The sequence below is a fragment of the Nomascus leucogenys genome, chromosome 8 (genome assembly GCF_006542625.1).
Source record: "Nomascus leucogenys isolate Asia chromosome 8, Asia_NLE_v1, whole genome shotgun sequence".
NCBI lineage: Eukaryota > Metazoa > Chordata > Mammalia > Primates > Hylobatidae > Nomascus > Nomascus leucogenys.
In genome coordinates this window covers 32,705,551-32,726,163 of record NC_044388.1, presented here as the reverse complement: position 1 = coordinate 32,726,163, position 20,613 = coordinate 32,705,551, and the positions used below count along the sequence as shown (strand labels likewise).

Genomic DNA, 20,613 nt, shown 5'->3' with positions numbered 1-20,613 from the left:
AGTCTGAGTCTTCACAGCAGGTATAGGGATGTAAAGAGTGTGGTCCTGTCTCAGAGAGCTGGCAATTTTCTTAGGAAGGACGGGACACAGTCACTATGATAAGAGGACAAGGCAGGGTGAGATTACTTGTCAAATGGCACCAAGCACATGCATTCAAGCAGCTCACACTAACTTTCAGCATGATGAGTCAGAGAGGGTTTTGCAAGGAAGGGGCAGTGAGCCACCTTAGAGCTGGTAGTGACTGGAGGAGGTTTGGCAGGGAGGGCTCATGGGCTCACTAGCTCGGGAACAGCAGGTATGACAAAGGTTGGCAAGAAGATTCTGCAACTGGTGAGATGTCTAGCCGTGTGGGTGTTGCAGAGTGGATGTGGGCAGGTCACATGTAGGTTGAAACCACAGCTGCCTCACTCACTCACTGCCTGTGTGGTCTCAGATGAGTAACTGCAGCACACGGCATTGTCGTGGGGACTGTATCCAATCACATATGACAGAATCCCTGCCACGTGGGAGACCCAGCCTGGAGGGCAACCCCACTCGGGAGAGATTAGAAACCCCTCTTCCATCCAAGTGCAAAAGCCAGACATGTGAGCATGACGCTGGCCTCTTCCTCCCCAACTTTCACCAAAGTCAGTCTCTTCTACTTCCTAAGCAGCTTTTGTATGTGTCCCTGACATCCCTCTAATGGCCGCATTCCTCATCCAGGGGTCTCACCTCCCACCTGGCTGGACTGAAGGCTCTGCCTCGGCCTCCCTTCTGTTTTCACCCGGTTTCCACACTACAGCCTGAGCCGTCTTCCTCGTGTGCACATCTGGTTGAGTTCTTCTCTCAGGCACCTCTGTGGCCTCTGGTGCCCTCAGGAGGGGTTGAGTCCAACACTCAGGCCGGGTCTCTAAGAGCCCCACTTTCTCATCCCAGTGTGTCCCCCACCTCTTATCCTGCTGTGGCTTACTATCTCTGTCTTCATTTTCAGCCTTGTAGGGATTGTTCCCTCTGCCTGGAACTGTCCCTTTTCACTCTTAGCCCAGGCTGCCACAACAAAATACTATAGACTGAGCTGCTGAAACAACAGGCATTTATTTCTCACAGCTCTGGAGGCTGAAAGTCCAGGATCAGGGTGTGGCAGGGCTGGGTTCTGGTGAGGACTCTCTTCCTGGTGTGCAGACTGCTGCCTTCTTGCTGTGTCTGTTTGAGAGAGAGAGAGAGAACTTCCTGGTGTCTTTTCTTATAAAACCACTAACCCTATGCGGGCTGACCCCCGTGACTTCATCAAAACCTCATCACCTCCCAAAGACCCCACCTCTTAAAACTGTCACATTGGGGATTAGGGATTCAACATATGGTTTTGGGAGGGGACACCCATATTCAGTGTGTTTGTGTCCCTCTCCCACCCCTCTGTTTACTTAGCTAACTCCTGTTTCTCTTTGAGATTTCACTTTGGATATTACTTCTTCCAAGAAGCCTTTCCTGATGCCCCCTGAGACTGGGCTGGGGGTTTCCTGTGAGTTTCCAAAGCTAATGCTGCCCCTTCCTCTCCTCAGGGCATTTTGTTTCCTCTACAGGTGACCTGGTCCTGTTCCAGAACGGAGCCCCCTAACCTCAGTGCTGTTTTTGCCTTTCCAGGGCCACCGGGACCCAAAGGTGATCAGGGGGATGAAGGAAAGGAAGGCAGGCCTGGCATCCCTGGATTGCCTGGACTTCGAGGTAACGGGCGTGCCCCTGGGAGGGACCTGGGAGAGATCCCCAATCCATCTCTACCCCCTACTTTCTTGATGGTATAAATGCCAGGGCTCCCCAGGGGAGTGCCCAATCAACTCTGCCTCAAACGTTCTGTTCCAACAAGAGACTAAGAGGTTGCTGGTGTCACGGTGGGATGCAGTGCATACTTTCTCTTAGCAAGTGCCACAATCTGAAGGACAAGGTACAGGACAGGCCTGCAGCTCCCTGAAGCCCCCTCCCAGCCCAGGAGCCAGGGTCTGTGTGAGCTGAGCATGCAGAAGGAGTTGGAGATGTTTTGAGATCAAGACCAACCCTTCAAAGATGCTGTCCCGTCAACGTTTCCTGATCACCAGCCACCTGCCACCCTCCCGCCCCACCATGACTCCTGCTGACCCTGCCTAGGTCTATGAATGGGTCATGAATACCTATCCCTTCCCCTTTTGACCCGTCCCTCCCCATCCTGCTGCACACAGCGACAGCCCTGAAGAGCCAGTGGCTGGTGGGGAGGGTACTTTGGGCCTTCTAGAAAGACAAGGTTCTTCTTAGACTCACTGTCTCCCAAGCTTCCGTTGAGTTCCTTCGTTGTACCTTGCCTGCCAGTCTGTCCATTCCTGAGCCTGTGCTGTGTGCAACATTTTGCTGGGAGACTGTTGTCTTCTAAGTGATGGAAGAAAAGGAAATAGAGGGAGAAAGGTGTCTGGTTATTTATTTTAGGAATTAAACCTCCAAACCATCTGCTTCCACAGTAGAGGAGACAGTGCCTGGAGGAAGGAAAGCTCCCAGCCCAGTCTCTACTCCTGGCCCTCCCCTCTCAGGGAACCTCCCTAAAGTCAGCACTGAGGCTGCTCAGGGGCTCCTGGGGCTCTGCAACTGAATTTTCTGCCCTAGCGAATCATAAGATGGGGAGCCTGGGGCATACCTTGTGCTAGATCAAGAATTCTGTGGCAGTGGAGCTGTTGGACTCTGGGAACAGATACGTTGTATTAGGAGGGAAAAGGAGGAAACCCAATCAGCTCTCTCCGAGAAACCTGTCTTCTTCCAGCCATTGGACCTTCGGACTAGAGGAGTAATTTATTACTGGGAGACAGATTTCTCCAAGTCCCAGAAAAAGCCCAAAGCAAACCAACTCCTATTCCAAGCAGGAAAGAACAATTAGTCAGTTAATTAAGGGTGCTCTGCTTTGCAGAGATAACTACTCGCTTAGGCCAGGCCTCACGGGGGCCAGGGCTCTCACTCTGTCCAGCACTTGTTTATGTTGGCTCTGCATGGCGCCGGCACCGTCACCACAGGAGGTGGCCAAGGGGCCTCATGGCCAAGAGCCCTGGGGCTTGATTGGCAGCAGGCCATCCATTTACTGACCTTGCCTCCAATCCCTTTTGCTATACCTCCCTGTGTGTATGCAAGGGAAGGGATCTTTTTGTGTTTTTTTTTCCTTAAATAAAATGAGAAGCTATTTTTTCTTCCTCCCACCCCCCTCCCTAAGTACCAGTAAGCCCTGGTGATCAGCATGAAGTGATGCTGACCAACCATGAACTCTCATTTCAGCAAGAGCAGGGCTCAGATCCTGCCTCCAACACTGCTGTGTGACCTTGGGCAGTTTACTTAATCTCTCTGAGCTCTGACTGGCTCATTTGTAACACAGGCAGAATAATCCCTCCCAGTGTGTTGTGATGATTAAATGAGATACTTTATGAAAAGCATCCAGAGCAGGGCCTGGCACATAGAAAGCGCTCAAAAAAGTGTTTGCTGATTCTAGGCCAGGCACGGTGGCTCATGCCTGTAATTCCAACACTTTGGGAGGCCAAGGCAGGCAGATCACTTGAGGACAGGAGTTTGAGACCAGCCTGGCCAACATGGTGAAACCCTGTCTCTACTAAAAATACAAATATTAGCTGGGCATGGTGGCGTGTGCCTGTAATCCCAGCTACTCGGGAGGGTGAGGTGGGAGGATTGCCTGAACCTGGGAGGCAGAGGTTGTAGTGAGCCGAGATCATGCCACTCCAGCCTGGGTGACAGAGTGAGACTTTGTCTCAAAAAAAAAAAAAAAAAAAAAAAGTGTTTGCTGATTCTAAGTCTCCAGCATGCTGAAGGGCAAAGGGACACCCCCAAAGGAATAGGCACCCCCACCGTCACTCACAACAGCACTGGACCTTTCTAGCGGGAGGATCCCGAGCCTGACGGATACAAGGTGTGCATGGCAGGGTCTGTGTGGATCTCTTTGACTCTCCTGTGGTGGCATCTTTAGATTAACAGAAAAAAGCCAGACACAAAGGCTAAGAGAGGATGCGTGGGGGAGGCTGAGCCTTGAACCTGACGATGACCTCTGAGGGTCCTTCCTGTTCTGCATCTGAGGCTCTGCCATTTGTCTGTTTTCTCCCTAGGTCTGCCCGGGGAGAGAGGTACCCCAGGATTGCCTGGGCCCAAGGGCGATGATGGGAAGCTGGGGGCCACAGGACCAATGGGCATGCGTGGGTTCAAAGGTAATAACAATCTCAGCTTTCCCTGAGCCTCACCACCAGTCCCAGGCAGCACATGGGCATCGGCATGGGGGACCAGGACTCTTATCTTCACTGTGCCACGGACCAGCGGGGCAACCTTGTACAAGTCGCTTCATCTTGTTAAAGCATTGAGTTTTTCCTCCAAAAACTAGAAACCCTCAGCCAGGCATGGTGACTCATGCCTGTAGTCCCAGCATTTTGAGAGGACCAGGCAGGAGGATTGCTTGAGCCCAAGAGTTTGAGATCAGCCTGGGCAACACAGCAAGACCCATCTCTACAAAATATAAAATAATTAGCCGAGTGTGGTGGCACTTACCTGTAATCCCACCTACTTGGGAGGATGAGTGGGAAGGATATCCTGAGTCCAGGAGTTGGAGGCTATAGTGAGCTATGATTGTGCCACCACCCTGGGTGACAGAGCAAGAGCTCATCTCTAAAACAAAATAAAACAAAACACACACACAAAAATCTAGAAATCCTCATGATACTATATTTCACAGGGCTGTCAGGAGGAGTGAGCAAGCATGTACGTGTGCAAATGCTAAAGTCCTTGTAGAAATGCAAGGGAGTGTTATGGTAGGTTGCAGCCCAGAGATGTAACCAGAGAAAGCCAACAAGGGTCCTGCAGGGCAGACACCAGGGCTGCAGACCCAGGACAGCCCTCCTCCCCAGTCCTGCCAGACTCCTGACCTTCTATATACTCTTTTATTCCCCCAAGATTTACAAGTTTAATTCAATTCTCAGATTTACAATGCCAAAAATGTTCCTTCTGATTTGTTCTTCTTCTTGTAGGCAGTCCCCTTGTTTATTTTAGGGGAACCTACTTTTACAGTCAGTCTGTCTTTTCATGATCGCTTCAAGATCGTCTAAGCCTCGTAGCATCACTGCAGAAGACGAGGACATCTGAAGGTCTTTCCCCAGGCTTTCTACTCCTCACTTGTTAAAATGAAAACTAAGAAAAAAGTACTGCTAATCATTCCCACCCCATGTCTAGGGTGATCTCTTGATCTTGGATCACTGAGAAATTTTATTTTACTTTCTGGTCAGTGACGAAACAGGCTTTTTCCTTTCTTTTATGATCCCATTTTAAAAAGTTGATTTTAAAACAGATTGTAAAAGCAGCACATGCTTGTTGAAAATAAAATTAGAGACTGGGCAAGGTGGCTCATGCCTGTAATCCTAGCGCTTTGGGAGGCCGAAGCAGGCAGATCACTTGAGGCCAGGAGTTCAAGACCAGCCTGGCCAATATGGCGAAACCCCGTCTCTACCAAAAATACAAAACTTAGCCAGGCATGGTGGTGCACACCTGTGATCCCAGCTACTCGGAAAGCTGAGGCAGGAGAATCACTTGAACCCGGGGAGTGGAGGTTGCAGTGAGCTAAGATTGCACCACTGCACTCCAGCCTGGGCCTGGGTGACAGAGTGAGACCCTGTCTCAAAAAAAAAAAAAAAAAGAAAGAAAGAAAGAAAATTAGACAACACAGAAGTGCATAAAGCAAAAAGTCTCCACCCCCCAGATCCCCCAGCTCTTATTCTTTAGAATAACTACCCTCAATGCTTTGGAGCACACCCTGCCAGATCTTTTTCTGAGCACATTCCTATATATGTATATGGCTGCCTTTTTTTTTCCCCCCCAAATCTTGGATCATCCTGGGCATTCTCCCCTGGAATTTGCTGGCTTGCTTTTTTCACCAGACAGCAGGCCCATGGGCTTTTGATTGGCAGATGTCTTTCTGGGGGTCCTTGGAATAGAAGTCCCTTGTCATTTTAATGTACAGTGAGTGGTGCCAGGATTTTCTACTTCTTTGTAGAGGGAGATGCCAGCTGGCCAAAGAGGTCTTCTTTAGCCATATCCTGGGAAGGAAATGCCACAATTCCCTGATATCTCACACTTATGTTTTATGGTCTCTCCCACAAGAAAACCTGCTCAACATAGAACCCGCCTCTCCCCCTATTTAACTAAAGCCCCCTCTTCTTTGTTTTCCCCTGGGCTCATTAGAACAAACTTGGATGTGAACTTCTAAAACCTTGAGTGTTTAATAGGAGTATCTTTGACTTGTCTTCTTCCTGCAAAATTCCATGTGCTCTTTGAGGCTGTGCTGGTAGAGGCTGCTGTTTGGTTCTTTACAAATTGGTGGGATTTTCTCACCCGTGCGTCCTCCTTCTCGGGGTACCCAGGGCAGATGGTAGAATTGGCTGCCCTCTTCTCCTGAGTGCTGGACTACCCAGTTGCTGCTGGCTCCCGCCTAAGGGTTTCTCTGGTCTTGAGTTCATCAATCTCCTGCAGGTAATATTTTATTCACAGTTAGGATTTCTTTCCATTTCTAATGCCGGTTTCCTCCTCTGTTTTAGGTGACCGAGGCCCAAAAGGAGAGAAAGGAGATAAAGGAGACAGAGCCGGGGATGCCAGTAAGGACATTCTGCTGGGGCCGTGGGATATGGTGTTGGCACAGGGCTAGCTGTCCCCCGAGCAGCCCCATAAGTTTGGAGGTTCAGAGGCTGGAGCCATGGCTGGGGCTCAAGTGTCAAAGGAGGCTCCCTACCTTTTTTAGGGCTCTGCTGGTCTAGCAAGAGATGCTGATAGACCCCAGGGGCACTGGCCACATTTCTAGAGTGTCATAAACCTGGTGGTTGCGTGCGTGGATCTGGAGGCTTCCCCTGGCACTAGCCCAGCTGGGTATAATCTCTGTGCCTCAGTGTTCTCATCTATAAAATGGGGATAACAGGAGTCCTTACCTCATAAGGACATTGTGAGAATTGAATGAGTTAATCTGTGTAAAGTGCTTATGATTGTGCTGGACATCTGGTGAGGACTCAGTACCTGTTTGTGATTATTATTCTGTGTAATACACCCACTCAGACATGCTTCCTAAAGTCATCGGAGGTGCTTGCACAAATTCAGCTACTGAACTTGTTAAAGGCCTCCCCTCCCTGGGTGTTACACAGGGAAAGGTGCAGAGACAAAGTGGCATCGCCTTTGTTTTCCCCGTTTGCCACTGATGGAGGAGTGACGCTGGAGAGCTCGCGATCTGGCAGACCACCCGGTTAGGAGTGGGCATCTTTCTGATGCGGTCCTTGCTAGAATGTTGACAAGGGAATCAGCTTATTTAGTTATGCCACTCTTCTAGGGTTTATTTTTCCCCCAGAGAGCTACATGTAGAATCTTGGAGACTTGCCAGAGAAGAATGAACAGAGTCTCCTAGCCAAGTTTAAAAAGGAGCAAAAGAAAAAACACCAAACCCAACATGTGGTGTTAGTTGGCTCTGTCCCATGTGGGGGCACAAGCAGAATATCATTGCCTCTGGCATCTAGGCTCCGGTCTTGGCTCTGGGAGGATGGGGCCTGGGGAAAGAGTCCCTGTGTTATAGCTTCCCCCCGGACACTCAGGGACAGGGGCCACTGCAGAGTCACAAGCTGGACACAGAAAGAGGTCTCATGACACCCAAAGAAATCGAAGACTATCAGCCCCACAAAAGCCCCACCAAAATTCAACACAGTACCACAACCCACAGCACCACTAATAATTAGCCATAGGCCTCCATAAATAGGAGAAGGTTTCGAAGAGAAACCTACAAACCCTACAACCAAAGGGACACTTAATACAAATAGAGCATATGCCATTATTCCCACATGTACTGTAACCATGACTAATGACATGAAAAATTATTGTTGTACTTCAACTATAAGAACACTAATGGCCAAGACCCGCAGAACACACCCGCTAATAAAAATTATTAATTACTCATTCATTGATCTTCCCACACCATCTAACATTATATGATGAAACTTTGGCTCACTTCTTGGTGCCTGCCTAATCCTCCAGATCATTACAGGATTATTCTTGGCCATGCAGTACACATCAGACATTTCAACTGCCTTCTCTTCAGTTGCTCATATCAGCTGAGATGTAAACTACAGCTGAAAGGTCCGCTATTTTCATGCTTCCTTGGTCTCACTAGGTCCTTCAGATGAGATCAAGCACACTCAGGGTGGTATGGTGCAGTAGGCCCTTCACATGACACTTTAGTCCCAATTGTGCAGGACCAGAAGGAGACCTCACTCCCGAAAAGAGGCCTCCCCAAGGCCCGCCGACACTTAAACTTGCCCCTGCTTTCTCTCTGCCCTCCCCTCCCTGAGGCATGATTCAGGATCAAATAGGAGCAAGGCAGGTGACAGCACCTTGTCCTTGAAAGTGACGGACTTGCCCGTAGAAAAACAAGCAAGTGCCCAGGCTGATAATGGACCTCCCACACTCATCTCACCTGAAGTGCTGAAGTCCACAAGGCCATCTGTGAGCCTCACAGTACTTCTAGCATTCTCTAGAGTCCCTTTCCAGGGCTGCTTAACTGGGTGTGTCTGACTGAATGGGGCCATCTAGAAGACCCCATCTGATCCCTTTTGTCTAAAGGGCTGGGTCCTGGATGCTTTCTTCAGGGTGCTGTTTTTCCCTGTTCTGTTTGTTGACTGGTTTCTGACAGAATGCTGCCAAGGTAGCTGAGAAGGATCGTGGCATTTAGTTCTGAGAAATAAACAACTCCTGATGGGGGTGGGCAGGAAGGGAGGAACTATGTGGAAAGATGGCTTTGAGATCAGAAATACTACCCGCATGCCAGAGGGGCTCTTGTCAGTAATTCTCTGGCAGTTCTTCTTTCAGCAGACTTGAGAGAGCAGTGAGGAGGTGGAGCCAGCAGGGCGTTCCCCGTGCTGCGGAGGATGCATGGTCTCTATTCACCTTGCTCCTGTGGGCCAGGCTGGTGGGCTCTGCACTGGGATTGGGCCCTGAGGCCAGAGCACGGTGCGGGGAGGTGAGAGCCAGAGCCACAGGGGTGCAGGGCTCCCTGGGGATGGGTGGGGAGGCATAGGGGAGGGCACCCCCTCCACTTGGCCCTGGAGCCTCTTGACTGCACAGCAAGAGGTGACATCAGCTCTGGACAGCCTCCCCTCAGGGACTAAGGCTTTCTTTCCTGCCTCGAAGGGCTACACCCTCATTGCAGCCCAGAACTCAGACAGAACCCAGAGCCTAAACTTGCACAAAGCACTGAACTTTTCTTCCCTGCTCTCTGACAAGACCCCCACCCCCAGTGGTCTCCAGGGGCAGCGAAACTGGGAGGTGAAGGGGCTGAGCAGAGACAGCTCCATGGACAGGAAGCTCTACACAACATGAGAGGACCCTGGGAGACCCAGGGGAATCGTAGAACAAAGAAACTGGCAGGCCAGCCTCCATCTTCCCATTTTCAGAGGCCCGTAGGGGAGGACTGACTTGCTCACATCCTTAGGCCAGGGCTGAGGCTGAACAAAATCCCCAGCCCCTGACTTCCTGACCCTGGGATGGGGAGCTTCGGCCCCTGGTCTTGGGCAGTAGGGCCGGGCTCCTTAAAACCCCAAGTAATCCCCCCTTTCACTGGTAGCTCCAGATGCAGATGTAAGGACCTTGGGGCTGAAGGGGAAGTCATCGCGATTCAGGGCTGAGGTCTGTGCCTGTCCCATTGCGGGGTGTCTTCCCACAGCCTCCACCCGCCAGCTTGCTCTGACCACACCAAAACCAAGCTGTATTCAGCCTCCTGCTTATGTTTCCAGGGAATTCCAGTCCCAGAGGCATTAACCATATCCCTGAGACCCGGGCTCTGTGGGGGAGAGCCAAGGCTCAGCTTTCGGAAAAGTGTGGAAATTCTGACAGACATGGTGCCCATGTCTGAGGGTTTCTTAGTCATTCCCTGCGCCCTGGGAAGCCCCACCGTAGGATCTACGGGGTGGGAAAAAAGCGTTTGCAGCACCAGAGAGCTACCCTCCTCCACAAGCCAACATCGTGCGGGAAGAGCCGCTAACCAGGGTGGCCTCTGGTAACCCTGAGGCCTTTAAACCCTCCCAAACACCTCCCAAGCCCGTGCCATTAGCAGCAAAGACCTGAAGTTCCAGCAGATGGGGATGTGACTGTGCAAAAGGGACTGGTGAGAAAACATGACAGACACCCTTCACTCGGGACGTGGAAGTCGGGGGTTTTCCCTGGAGGAGGGCATGCCACAGAAGGCTTCTCAGGACCCATCTGAGTCCACATTAAAATATTTTTCAGAACAAAAATCTTGCCATTGTTTACCCATGTTTTGATCTGAAGTCATAGGATTTTAGGGTTGGATGGGTTTCAGACCCATTCCTCTCTCTCGCCCAACCCCACTCCACCAGTTTTCAGAACAGAGACCAGCAACAGAGAGATGGGAGGGATCCCCAAAATCGCCCGGCCTAGGTCACAGCAAAATTGGGTCTAGTATCCAGATGTCCCAATTTCTGCTTGATGAGAGATAAAGGTTTTTTTCAGTCAAGGGCGATATCAGTCATTCCGTGACATGTTTGGCTTTTGGGAGTTTGGCCAGGAAAAAAAAAAAAAAAAAAAAACCCGCTACGTATACACATCTCAAGAGAGAAATACATTTGTTTTACCCTAGTAGATGGTCCATTTGCAGGAAAAATAAATAGTATTTTTGCAACTAAGGGGTGGGTGAAGAATTCAGGTTTTTTTTTTTTAAGTCCCACGGCATGAATTTAAAGTAGGATATAAGTTCAGATTGTTTAAAAAAATCTTTCTCAATTTGGTTTCACATGGAAAAAAAATATGCAGATGACACCAGGGTGAATTCTAAACCAGAGTTTGTTGATGGTTATCATTCATGGCTTAGAGCACTTGAAAAATGTTTAACACTTTGTGTATGTTTTCCGTATTTAGGGAAGTAAGTTTGGGGACGAGGGGAGCTGTGGGCACCCCAGTATGCAGTGTAAGCTCAAAACAAATGATCAGAGGAGGAAGTTTCTAAACAGTTTTCCTTGCAGCTGCTGAGATGTTTCTGTTTCTGTTTTACAATCAAGGAGGCAGAATCCTTTGGAGTCCTTGGACTCCCTTCTCCCATCCCTGTGCCTAGACTTTGCTGTACCAGGTGCCCGGGGGAATCTGTTTAGGATAATGGAGCACCAAAAGCTAGCCTTATCTCAGGCATGGAGAGACATAGCGACTGCATCTTTTTTGTTTTTTGGTTTTTTTTTTTGAGGTGGAGTATCACTCTGTCACCCAGGCTGGAGTGCAGTGGCATGATCTTGGCTCACTGCAACATCTGCCTCCTGGGTTCAAGTGACTCTCCTGCCTCAGCCTCCAGAGTAGCTAGGATTACAGGTGCATGCCATCATGCCCAGCTAATTTTTGTATTTTTAGTAGAAATGTTTTTTCACCATGTTGGCCAAGCTGGTCTTGAACTGACCTCAGGTGATCCGCCTGCCTCGGCCTCTCAAAATACTGGGATTATAGACAGGAGCCACCACACCCAGCTGACTCAACTGGTCACGACTTAAAGAGTAAGTTCATGTCCACCAGGTGGGTGTGGAAGTTGAATGTGTCCCAGGTAAAGAGAACCATGCTTGAAACAGCACAGTGTTGTCTGATCCTCCCAAATAGTACAGCATGGCAAGGGTTTGGGATGTAAGAGACAAAATAAGGCTGGAAAGGAAGGTGGGGATAACCAAGGGCCTTGCAGTGGTCAGGAGTTTAGGCTTGAGCCTCTGGGCACTAGGAAGCCATCCACAGGATTGTAATGGCAGAGCCTCGGCTGTCCCTGGTGGCCCTTGGCACATGATCAATGCCTAGTGTGTGGTAGACAGACCCTTCCTCCCGGGAAAGGCCACGTTCCAAATCCAAGTTTCTTTTCTGCTCCTGCTCCTTCTCTTGTTTGCACTTCCACTTCGAGCAAATCCTGTTTCTCAGAAACATTTCCTGAGAAGATGCGACCCCAACTCTATGCAGTTCTGTAGGAGCAGCGCTGGTGTGGAGCAACGAAAAGGAAGATTCATTTCCCCTGCTCACTCCCACGCTGGTGACCCCAACTGTGCAGGTGTTTTGCACATTGGCCAATGCCCCAACCCCAGCTGGGTGTCCCACTATTCAATTCCATTCCGACATAATCTACCTGGAGTTAGTGCAGACCCCACAGGGTAAGGGCTTAGTCCCACAGGCTGCCCCTGACTTCAGATGAAATCTCAAATCCAAGCTTCCAGAACGTATAAGCAACCGGCTGAAATTCGGAGATTCCCTTTAGACCCCCTCCTTGGGTTTGATTATTTGCTAGAACCCAACTCACAGAACTCAGGAAAAGTTAGGTTCATCAGTTTATTATAAAGGACACAACTCAGGAACAGAGGGATGGGAGAGATGCAGAGGGCCAGGTGTGGGGATGGGGCGCAGAGCTTCCCTGCCCTCTCTGGGCATGCCGCCCGCCAGGTACCTCGATATGTTGAGCACCGCACCTCTCTGAACCCTGTCCTTTTGGGTTTTTATGGGGCTTTCATTACATTAGCATGACTGATTAAATCACTGGCCATTGTTACTTGAATTCAATCTTCAGCCCCTCTCCACTTCCAAGTGGGGCTGAATGGTCCAACCTTCTAATCACGTGGTTGATTTCCCTGACAACCAGCACCCCATCCTTCGATCCCACCCAAACTCAAGTATGGTTGGAAGGGGCTTACTATGAATTTTAAAAAGATGCTCCAGAGCTATTTCAGGAGTAGGGACAAAAAGCAAAGATTCTCACAAGAGATGCTCCTGTCACTCTTATCGCTTAAGAAGTTACAAGAGTTCTAGGAGCTCCGGCGGGGAGCTGGAGAGGAAGACCAAATACTTCTTACTATATCCGTATCACAGTAGCAAACCTTAAATCCACGTCCTGTTTTCACCTCACTGGCTATGTGGCCCTGAGGCTGGTCACTTAGCCTCTCCGGCCACAATTTCCTCTTTTTTCCCTGTTCTGTGCAAAGGATGGGATCTGGCCTTCCAGACATTCTGGTTTGCCAAGATCCCATCGTAAGCGTTTCAAAAACAAATCCAGTGACTCTTCCTGAAAGCTCCCAGTGACCCCTTCCATGGGAGCTTCTACACTGCTGTGTGCAGAAAACAGTTCAATTCCGATTAATCCATGCTGTGAGCGGTTTGATGGCTTCACATACATTCAAGAGGACCCGAAAAAATTAAAGGCCTGGCTCCTTTAAGAAGTCAGGTGGTAAAATAAAGCTATGCAGAGGCACCTGCGAGTCAGGGACAGCTGAGGTCGTTGTATTACTTTCATCTCTTTAAAAGATATTTTCAGCATCCCTGGCCAGAGGGAGAGAGACCAGAGCTGGGCTCGTGCCCTGGCAGGGAAAAATTGCTTAGGCAAGGAGAAATGAAGCCCCTCTTGGGAATCCTAAGAGGTCATTAACAGGGCCACTAATATTTGTATTCTGGATATATGCTAACTGAAGGCAGGAACCAGGGCCAAAGCCTGGGAAGAACTGCTAGTTGGAAGAAAATAAACAAGGCACTGTGGAGTTTATGTCCAGAGTTAGCAGCCAGGTGAGTGCGTGGGACTTGGGAGGCTTGGCTGCTGTGACGCCTTATCTAGTGGGGGCATTTCACGTGTAAGTTGAGGTGGCCAGTCTGACTGCTACCTAATCCCTATTCTTCTTATGTGTGTTGCCTGCTCTGTGTCCACTTCTCTGCTTGCACGGGCAGCCGAGCCTGTGGTGCTGCCCTTCCCTCCCCACCAGGGACTGGCATCCCCAATTCTCTGGCAGACATGCAGTGGTTTTGGGGATTTGCCCTGCAAGAAAACTGTCTTAGTAATACCAACATCAGACGAAGGTGAACACAGAATCATCTACGAAAACCAGTGAAAGAAATGACGCTGGGATCTTTTGTGTGGGTTTGAATGAAGAAAAGTTTTTATGTTGAGATGTACATGAAAACCAAGAGTGGTTTAACTGTTTATTTAGAAAACATTTCAAACAAACTTGGGAATTGTCCTTAATCTCCGTGACCCTGAGCTCCCGTTATGCTGGGAGTGAATGCAGCTGCGGGCTCTGCAGATTGAGTCCGGGAGGTCCCCGGGAGCCTTTGATGTCACTGGATCAACTCTCACTGCCACTACATGACCTTCACAGCCCTAGGTACCCTCTGTCCTTTGACATGGAAGCCACCCTTGGAGGGTGCTTGGGGCCAGCTATCTGATTGGACTTACTTCCCCTGGGGCTGGATTTCAGCCTCTTTTTTCTTTTTTTTTTTTTTTTTGAGACCGAGTCTCACTCTGTTGCCCAGGCTGGAGTGCAGTGGCACAGTCTCTGCTCATTGCAACCTCCTACTCCTGGGTTCAAGCGATTCTCCTGCTTCAGCCTCCTAAGTAGCTGGGATTACAGGTGCACACCACCACACCCACCTAATTTTTGTCCTTTTAGTAGAGACAGGGTTTCACCATGTTGGTTAGGCTGGTCTCGAACTCCTGACCTCAAGATCCACCCACTTCAGCCTCCTAAAGTGTTTGGATTACTGGCGTGAGCCACTGCACCTGGCCTCAGCCTCTTCAGGGAGCCGTTTGTCGACTTCAGATGGAAGAAAGAGACAGGCAAAGCCATAGTAAACCTCCCTGGGAGGTCTTGGGGCCGTGGTGGCAGGAGGGGGTATATGGCTGCCTTTCTCGCTGACTCAGAGGTTTGAAAAGTCACTTGCCATGGTGCCTGGGTCCCCCATCATGATCCTCAGGGGTTGTGTTGAGTTCAACACTATTGAGAGGCGACCACCCCGGTCACTGAGCTCCCTCATGTTTCAGAATAACTCTAGGGTATGTCATCATCCCATCTAACTGAGGAGAGAACCACGCTGAGAGTTTACACTCCTCGCCCGAGGTCCTAGAGTTACAGAGGGGTAAACCTGGTTCTCAAGACAGTCCTGACCTTTGAGGATTTATGGTGCAGAGGTGGAGAAGCATCACAGAAAGGGGACTCAGGCTTAGAACCTAGAGGAGGAGAACTGGGATAGGAACTAGGGCAAGGAGGGGATGGCAGAACCTTCCCAGGAAGGTCCACTAGACCTGGGCATGTGAACCTGAGCCTTCAAGAAGGGTGCCTTACGGATGTCAGCACCTCCCCACAGGGTGTACAGCAAGGAGGGCTGCAGGCCTGATGAAACAGGCACATAGCATCACTGTTTTCTCCTGGCCCTCCAGCATTTCTTTCTGGTTTTAAATGCTTATTGACTCTGACCTCTCACTGCCCTCTGAGAGGTTCAGGAGCTTAAGAAAGAATAGGACTCACTTGTCCACCCAGGCCACCCAGGAAACTCCTACAAATCCAGCTCTAAGCAGAGCTTCTGGGCCTTAACAGCATCCTCCCACTGTGATGGGGTGAGCTCCTGGTTCAGGACTGGGCAAGGAAAGCTCTACGTTTATGATCTGATCAGACACACTTTTTATTGAACACCGGGTAGCCAGGAAGAGCAAAATCAGAGCAAACTCCCAGTTTCCAGAGAATATGAAGCACAGCTGGGGAGACAAACACGGGAGGTCACAGTTTTTAAAAGTCCAGTGCGAGCCTCAGGGCAGTGACAATGCGGGAGATAGTTCTGTTGCTCCTTCTACCCAGCAAAGTCCCAAGTACCCCGTGTGACCCCTAAGTGGAGACACAGCACTTTGGAAACCCAGGTGTGGTCCTAGCGTGGCTGCCTTATCATGTGACCTGGAGAGCGTCGCTCACTCCCCTTCTCTGAGTCTCAGCTTTCTCACCTGTAAAATGGGACTAACACCACCTACCTTAAGGGAGGGCAGCAAAGACCCCATGAGACCTGCTAATAAAAGTGCTTTGAAGAGTCGTAAAGCACCGTATTAAGAGCAGATTCTTATTAGGAAATAGCATTTTATAAAGCACACCCACAGGCCAGACATTTTGAAAGCGATGCCCTCCAGGAGAGGCTGATCAGAAAGTCCTTTTGCTTTTGGGATGGCCCCTGTCCTTCCCATATGGATCACATTTCCTGCCGAGCAGTGTCACCTCAGCCTCAGCAGAGCCCCTGTGCCGCTGGCCGGCTGGGGGCACGGGGAGTTCTTTCTTTACAAGAGAATGAAAGTTCAACTTCCTTAATGGGCAGATGGTCCGAATTATCCCTAGGGTTCTACTCTGCAGCTGCAGAAAATCAGAGCCTATTTTCCCAGCCCCGTGTGTTTATTTCTATTCTCCACGACCTCCTTTCTTTCCTCTTGTTTTGCTCTGGCAGGGGGACTGGAAGGCAGGGAAAACAAACATAAAGGAGCTGCAATCTTCCAGGCTTAGGGTGGGCTTTCCCTCTGCTTTTCTGTAGAGGCAAAGTTCCCTGGACTTTAGGTCCCTTCTGGTGCACAGCCAAGCAGGTTTTGGGGTATTTAGTGACCAGCTCCGTTCTCAGAGCCCCTCAAATGCCGTGAGTCCCATTCATCCATTCATTGCCCCACTCATTCATTCCACACCATCTGTTGAGCACTGGAATGTGCCAGGCTCTCTGTTTGCTGCAGGGATGTGATTTGGTACCACAAGGATGCAGAGTGGTGGCTGCCTTCACGCAGCTTCCCATGGGGAGTGCAGAGAGACACGGAAGAGGGAATCACAGTGCAGGATTTCTCATTAGTGGGGAGCACATGCTGGGGCCACAATCAGGGAAGCCTTCCCAGAGGAGGTGACATCTCTCTGCCTTACAAGGCCCCACAACTAGGGAGTTGTGTAGCCGGGGCTTGATCCCAGATCCACGCTCTCCCACAGAGCTTCTCAGCCTTGGCTGCGCACCAAAATTAACTATGAATTGTTCAAAACTGGCCCCTCGCACTGGTGGGTTTCAGAGCTTCCCAGGTGCTTCCCAGATACAGTCGAGACTGGAGCTACTGCTTTCAGCCTCAGACTCATTCCCTTAAGCCTGAGAAGAGTGGATCCGGCAGACCCCATAGGGCTGTTGTGAGATGGATGAAAAGCACTTTATGTTTGGAGAGGGCTGTTATTAAATATTTGTCTTAAGTATTCAGCCTGAGAGTCGCCTCTGTGGATTGAAAATAACAAGCCTTTGCCCTTCTCTCTGACTCTTCCATGTGGCAGCTGTGTGACCCTGAGCAAATTTTTACTTGACTTTTCTGAGCCTGTTTTCTGTTAAATGAGCTGTAATAACTAACGCATGGAGCTGCTGTGAAGAAGAAATGAGCAAATGCATGCACAAAGCACTTTGCACAGTGCCCAGCCTGTGCACGACGGGACCTCAGTAGATAATCATTCTCTCCTCTTTTTATGCCTGACTTGAGCTCTGTCCTGGGTAGTACCCAGAACTTGGCTGTGTTGTCGCTGGGTTTGGGGATGGCTCTGAGCCAGGTGTGGCCAAGCCCTGCTGGCAGTAGATAGCTCTGAGGTTACCCCAGCCTTGGAAGCCAGTTCTGAGAGATGGCAGCCACTGGCCATTACACAGTCCTCCTAAACCCGCTGGGGACGGAGTAATGAAACCACTTGCTCAGTTTCACTGAAAGAAGAAAAAGGCTATTCCTCATCTCACACCCCAATGATAGCCGTGAATCCCCAAGCACACAGTGTAAAATAAGGTAGGGAATAATCGGATGCAAAACCCTGGGATGTCCAGAGATGCCAGGGCGAGTGAGTGAAACCAGATCCTGGCTTTAAAATCCTGTAATGCATTCCCCAGAGATGCTGTCGGGTTCCCTTCCATTCCCAGAGGCAGGATGAGCAGCTGTCTGGTGTGCTACAGAGAGGAGAGGATCTCTGTGTTTGAAGTAGAGGGAAGGGGTTCAAGGCCAATGTCCGAGACCCCTTCCAGCTCCAGGGTTCGGGGCATCTAGGGTAAGACCCAGCACACTTTGCCTGGGACCCTGCTTGTCTGAAATATATATTTACAAAGCAAAGAGAGCAAAGAAATGTTTGTTTTGAGAGGAGAATCCCCACATAGTAGATTTCTAAGGTCTGCACTAGGAGCTCAAGTGTGGTCGCGGCCCTAGCATTGCATTCCTGGGCCATTCCAGAGCTGCCTTACTTAACAAATAACATCCAGTTTGCATCAATGTACAGAAAGTTGCTGACAGCAGGAGCCGGTCTTCTGCCTCATGGATGCCCTGGTCCTGCCTCCCCTAATATGCTAGGGAACCGGGAATTGAGCCCTGGGGAGAACAGAGGAAGTTAGGAGGAGACTCGTTTAATTCAGGGGATGAGCCTTTTTGTTCCTGCTTCCTACGAGTGCAAAGAGGCATTCGGGGATACATCCCTGCTTGGCCACTGGTGTCCAAGCCATCCCAAGCATGGGGACCCTCGGAGCTGACCCACATGCTGCTGGGAGGACTGCCAGCTGGCCAGGGGTGGGAGCCCATAATGATGATACCTCACGCTAGGTGCCAAGTCCTTGACATGCCCTGTTGCTCCCAGCTGCCACCGTGATGCCCACTTTAAGAAGAGGTGAGGAGTGGTCACTTCTGGCCCATGGTGGAGCCAGATTCCAACCCTGCTCCTGAGTCCAGCCTGCCTCTTTCCACCCTTCTGAGTTGTCTCCCCACAGGAATCACCATGACAGTGTTTCACGCCATGCAAATTCCTGATTTCCCCAGGACCCACAGAGGCAAGTAGCTGATCAGTTCTCAGATGGGTGCATGGGATTCACAGGTGCCCTCTTCAGGCTTTTCCAGTCCCAAGGACCAGAGACTCATCTGGGTCATTTCAAGTAATGAGGATATGTGAGGAGATTTGGGATGACCAGGACCCATAGTTCAGGTGGGCCTTGAGGATCCTGGCATGAGAAGGTCACTTGGAATCCAAGGCTGTTCTGAGGGCCACTGCCCTTTGGCTCAGCTTTTCACTGGGAGGCCTCTTCTCCAACATGGCTTATTGATTCCACCGTCCCTGCCTCTCGGTCTCTTTGTGTCTGCTTAGCTCTCTCTGTATTCCCCAGTTTGAACTCCTGGGAGAGGTGGCCCTCCTAATCTTCATCAGAGAGGCTGGGACAGAACTTCTGAGTCAGGCCAATGATTCATGGTCTTTCCCACGTGGAAGGCAACGCCCAAGGGCTGTGAGCATGGCACACACCTGACCAGCCTGTCGAGAGCCACGCTCTAACCACATCTGATGTCTAAGACAGACAAAGCTGGACTCTAGTTACAGTGGTAAGAACAGATCGTAATCAGCGATAACTATAGCAGCAGGGAGGAGTCCAGCATGAACTGAATGCAACCTTGATGTGTACAGATGTGACAGGTATTTTAAGGGAAAATGAGGGATTAGGGAGAGGGAAGAGTGGGGACTCAGTAGAGTCAGGGAAGTGAAAAATTACAAAAAGCAGAAAGGAGCTAGTTCATGTAAAACCCATCTGGGTTTGATAACTGGTGCTTATCACAGTGAGGCTTCTGCATCCCACAGTGGCCAGGGGACAGGGGCCCTGTCTTCAGGTGTTGGCTGGAACATACAGGAAATTCTTTTGGTAGTCTTGCATTTTCTCAGGCAGGCACTTTAAGGGGGGCCAGATCATCCTAAGGGTGGAATCTTGAGCTGTTAGAAACTATAGTAGTGGGCTGGGCGTGGTGGCTCACGCCTGTAATTCCAGCACTTTGGGAGGCCGAAGCGGGCATATCACGAGGTCAAGAGATCGAGACCATCCTGGCCAACATGGTGAGACCCTGTCTCTACTAAAAATACGAAAAGTAGCCGGGTGTGGTGGTGCACACCCATAGTCCCAGCTACTCAGGAGGCTGAGGCAGGAGAATCACTTGAACTCTGGAGGTGAAGGTTGCAGTGAGCCAAGATTGTGCCACTGCACTCCAGCCTGGATGACAGAGTGAGACTCCTCCATCTAAAAAAAAAAAAAAAAAAAAAAAAAAAAACACCTATAGTAGTGTCTGTTCACATCTATACAGACATGTCCCGTGTCTTTATAGAGGGAAGATTGAGGTTCAGGAGAGCCTGGCTACAGAGCCTTTGTCACTGATCCCCTCAACAACCCTGAGAGGCCCATGTGACAGTGAAGAAATGAGCAAGTCTGAAATGCCTCTCAGACTTTCAAGAGCACTTGTAGCTTGCCTGGACTGGCCCTGCCTATCCAGTCTCTGCGCTGGGCTCCCCTTACCCACCACGCTGCCTGCTTCAGACCCACACCTACCGGGACAGCCTGGAACTGCCTCGCAGCATTTTGCATCCAAAGAAGAGACAGGGTGAAACACCTCTGCGTCCCCAAGGCTAGATTGATACATGTTTAGACATCAGTTAGCAAGGTGGGGATCTAGAATGACCTACAGAAGGGCAGCACAAATCGATGCAATCCAGGGTCAGGCTCCAAGTCACTGTGTGCACAGTGAGCTGTGGCCTCCATGCTGGGGCAGCACCTTTCACACCCTCCCACCCTGAGCAGGTGGGATCTGTGGGTGACAACAGCACCCATTCTGAACATGCAGGCACTGGAGGTTAAGACTGGAACCAGGGAGGTACAGGGATCTGGAGGCATTCAGAAGGGGATTCCAATCATGCTTGCTCATAAAGTCATGCGTGCGTCTACCCATTGCCCTCCACGCCATCTATTCAGCATTTAGGGCCCTCAGGCAGCCACGTGTCGTGTTAA

The 20,613-nt window shown here is 50.2% G+C and overlaps 1 protein-coding gene across 1 annotated transcript in view; it reads left to right on the top strand.

Annotated features, from left to right (window-relative positions):
• The window catches only part of SCARA5 (scavenger receptor class A member 5), a 123,183-nt gene that overhangs the window by 82,055 nt on the left and 20,515 nt on the right, over positions 1 to 20,613 (top strand). The window contains exons 5-7 of the mRNA XM_003272915.4: positions 1,621 to 1,701; positions 4,098 to 4,196; positions 6,567 to 6,623. Coding sequence (XP_003272963.2) covers positions 1,621 to 1,701; positions 4,098 to 4,196; positions 6,567 to 6,623 — 237 coding nt within the window. The remainder of the gene's footprint in view (positions 1 to 1,620; positions 1,702 to 4,097; positions 4,197 to 6,566; positions 6,624 to 20,613) is intronic.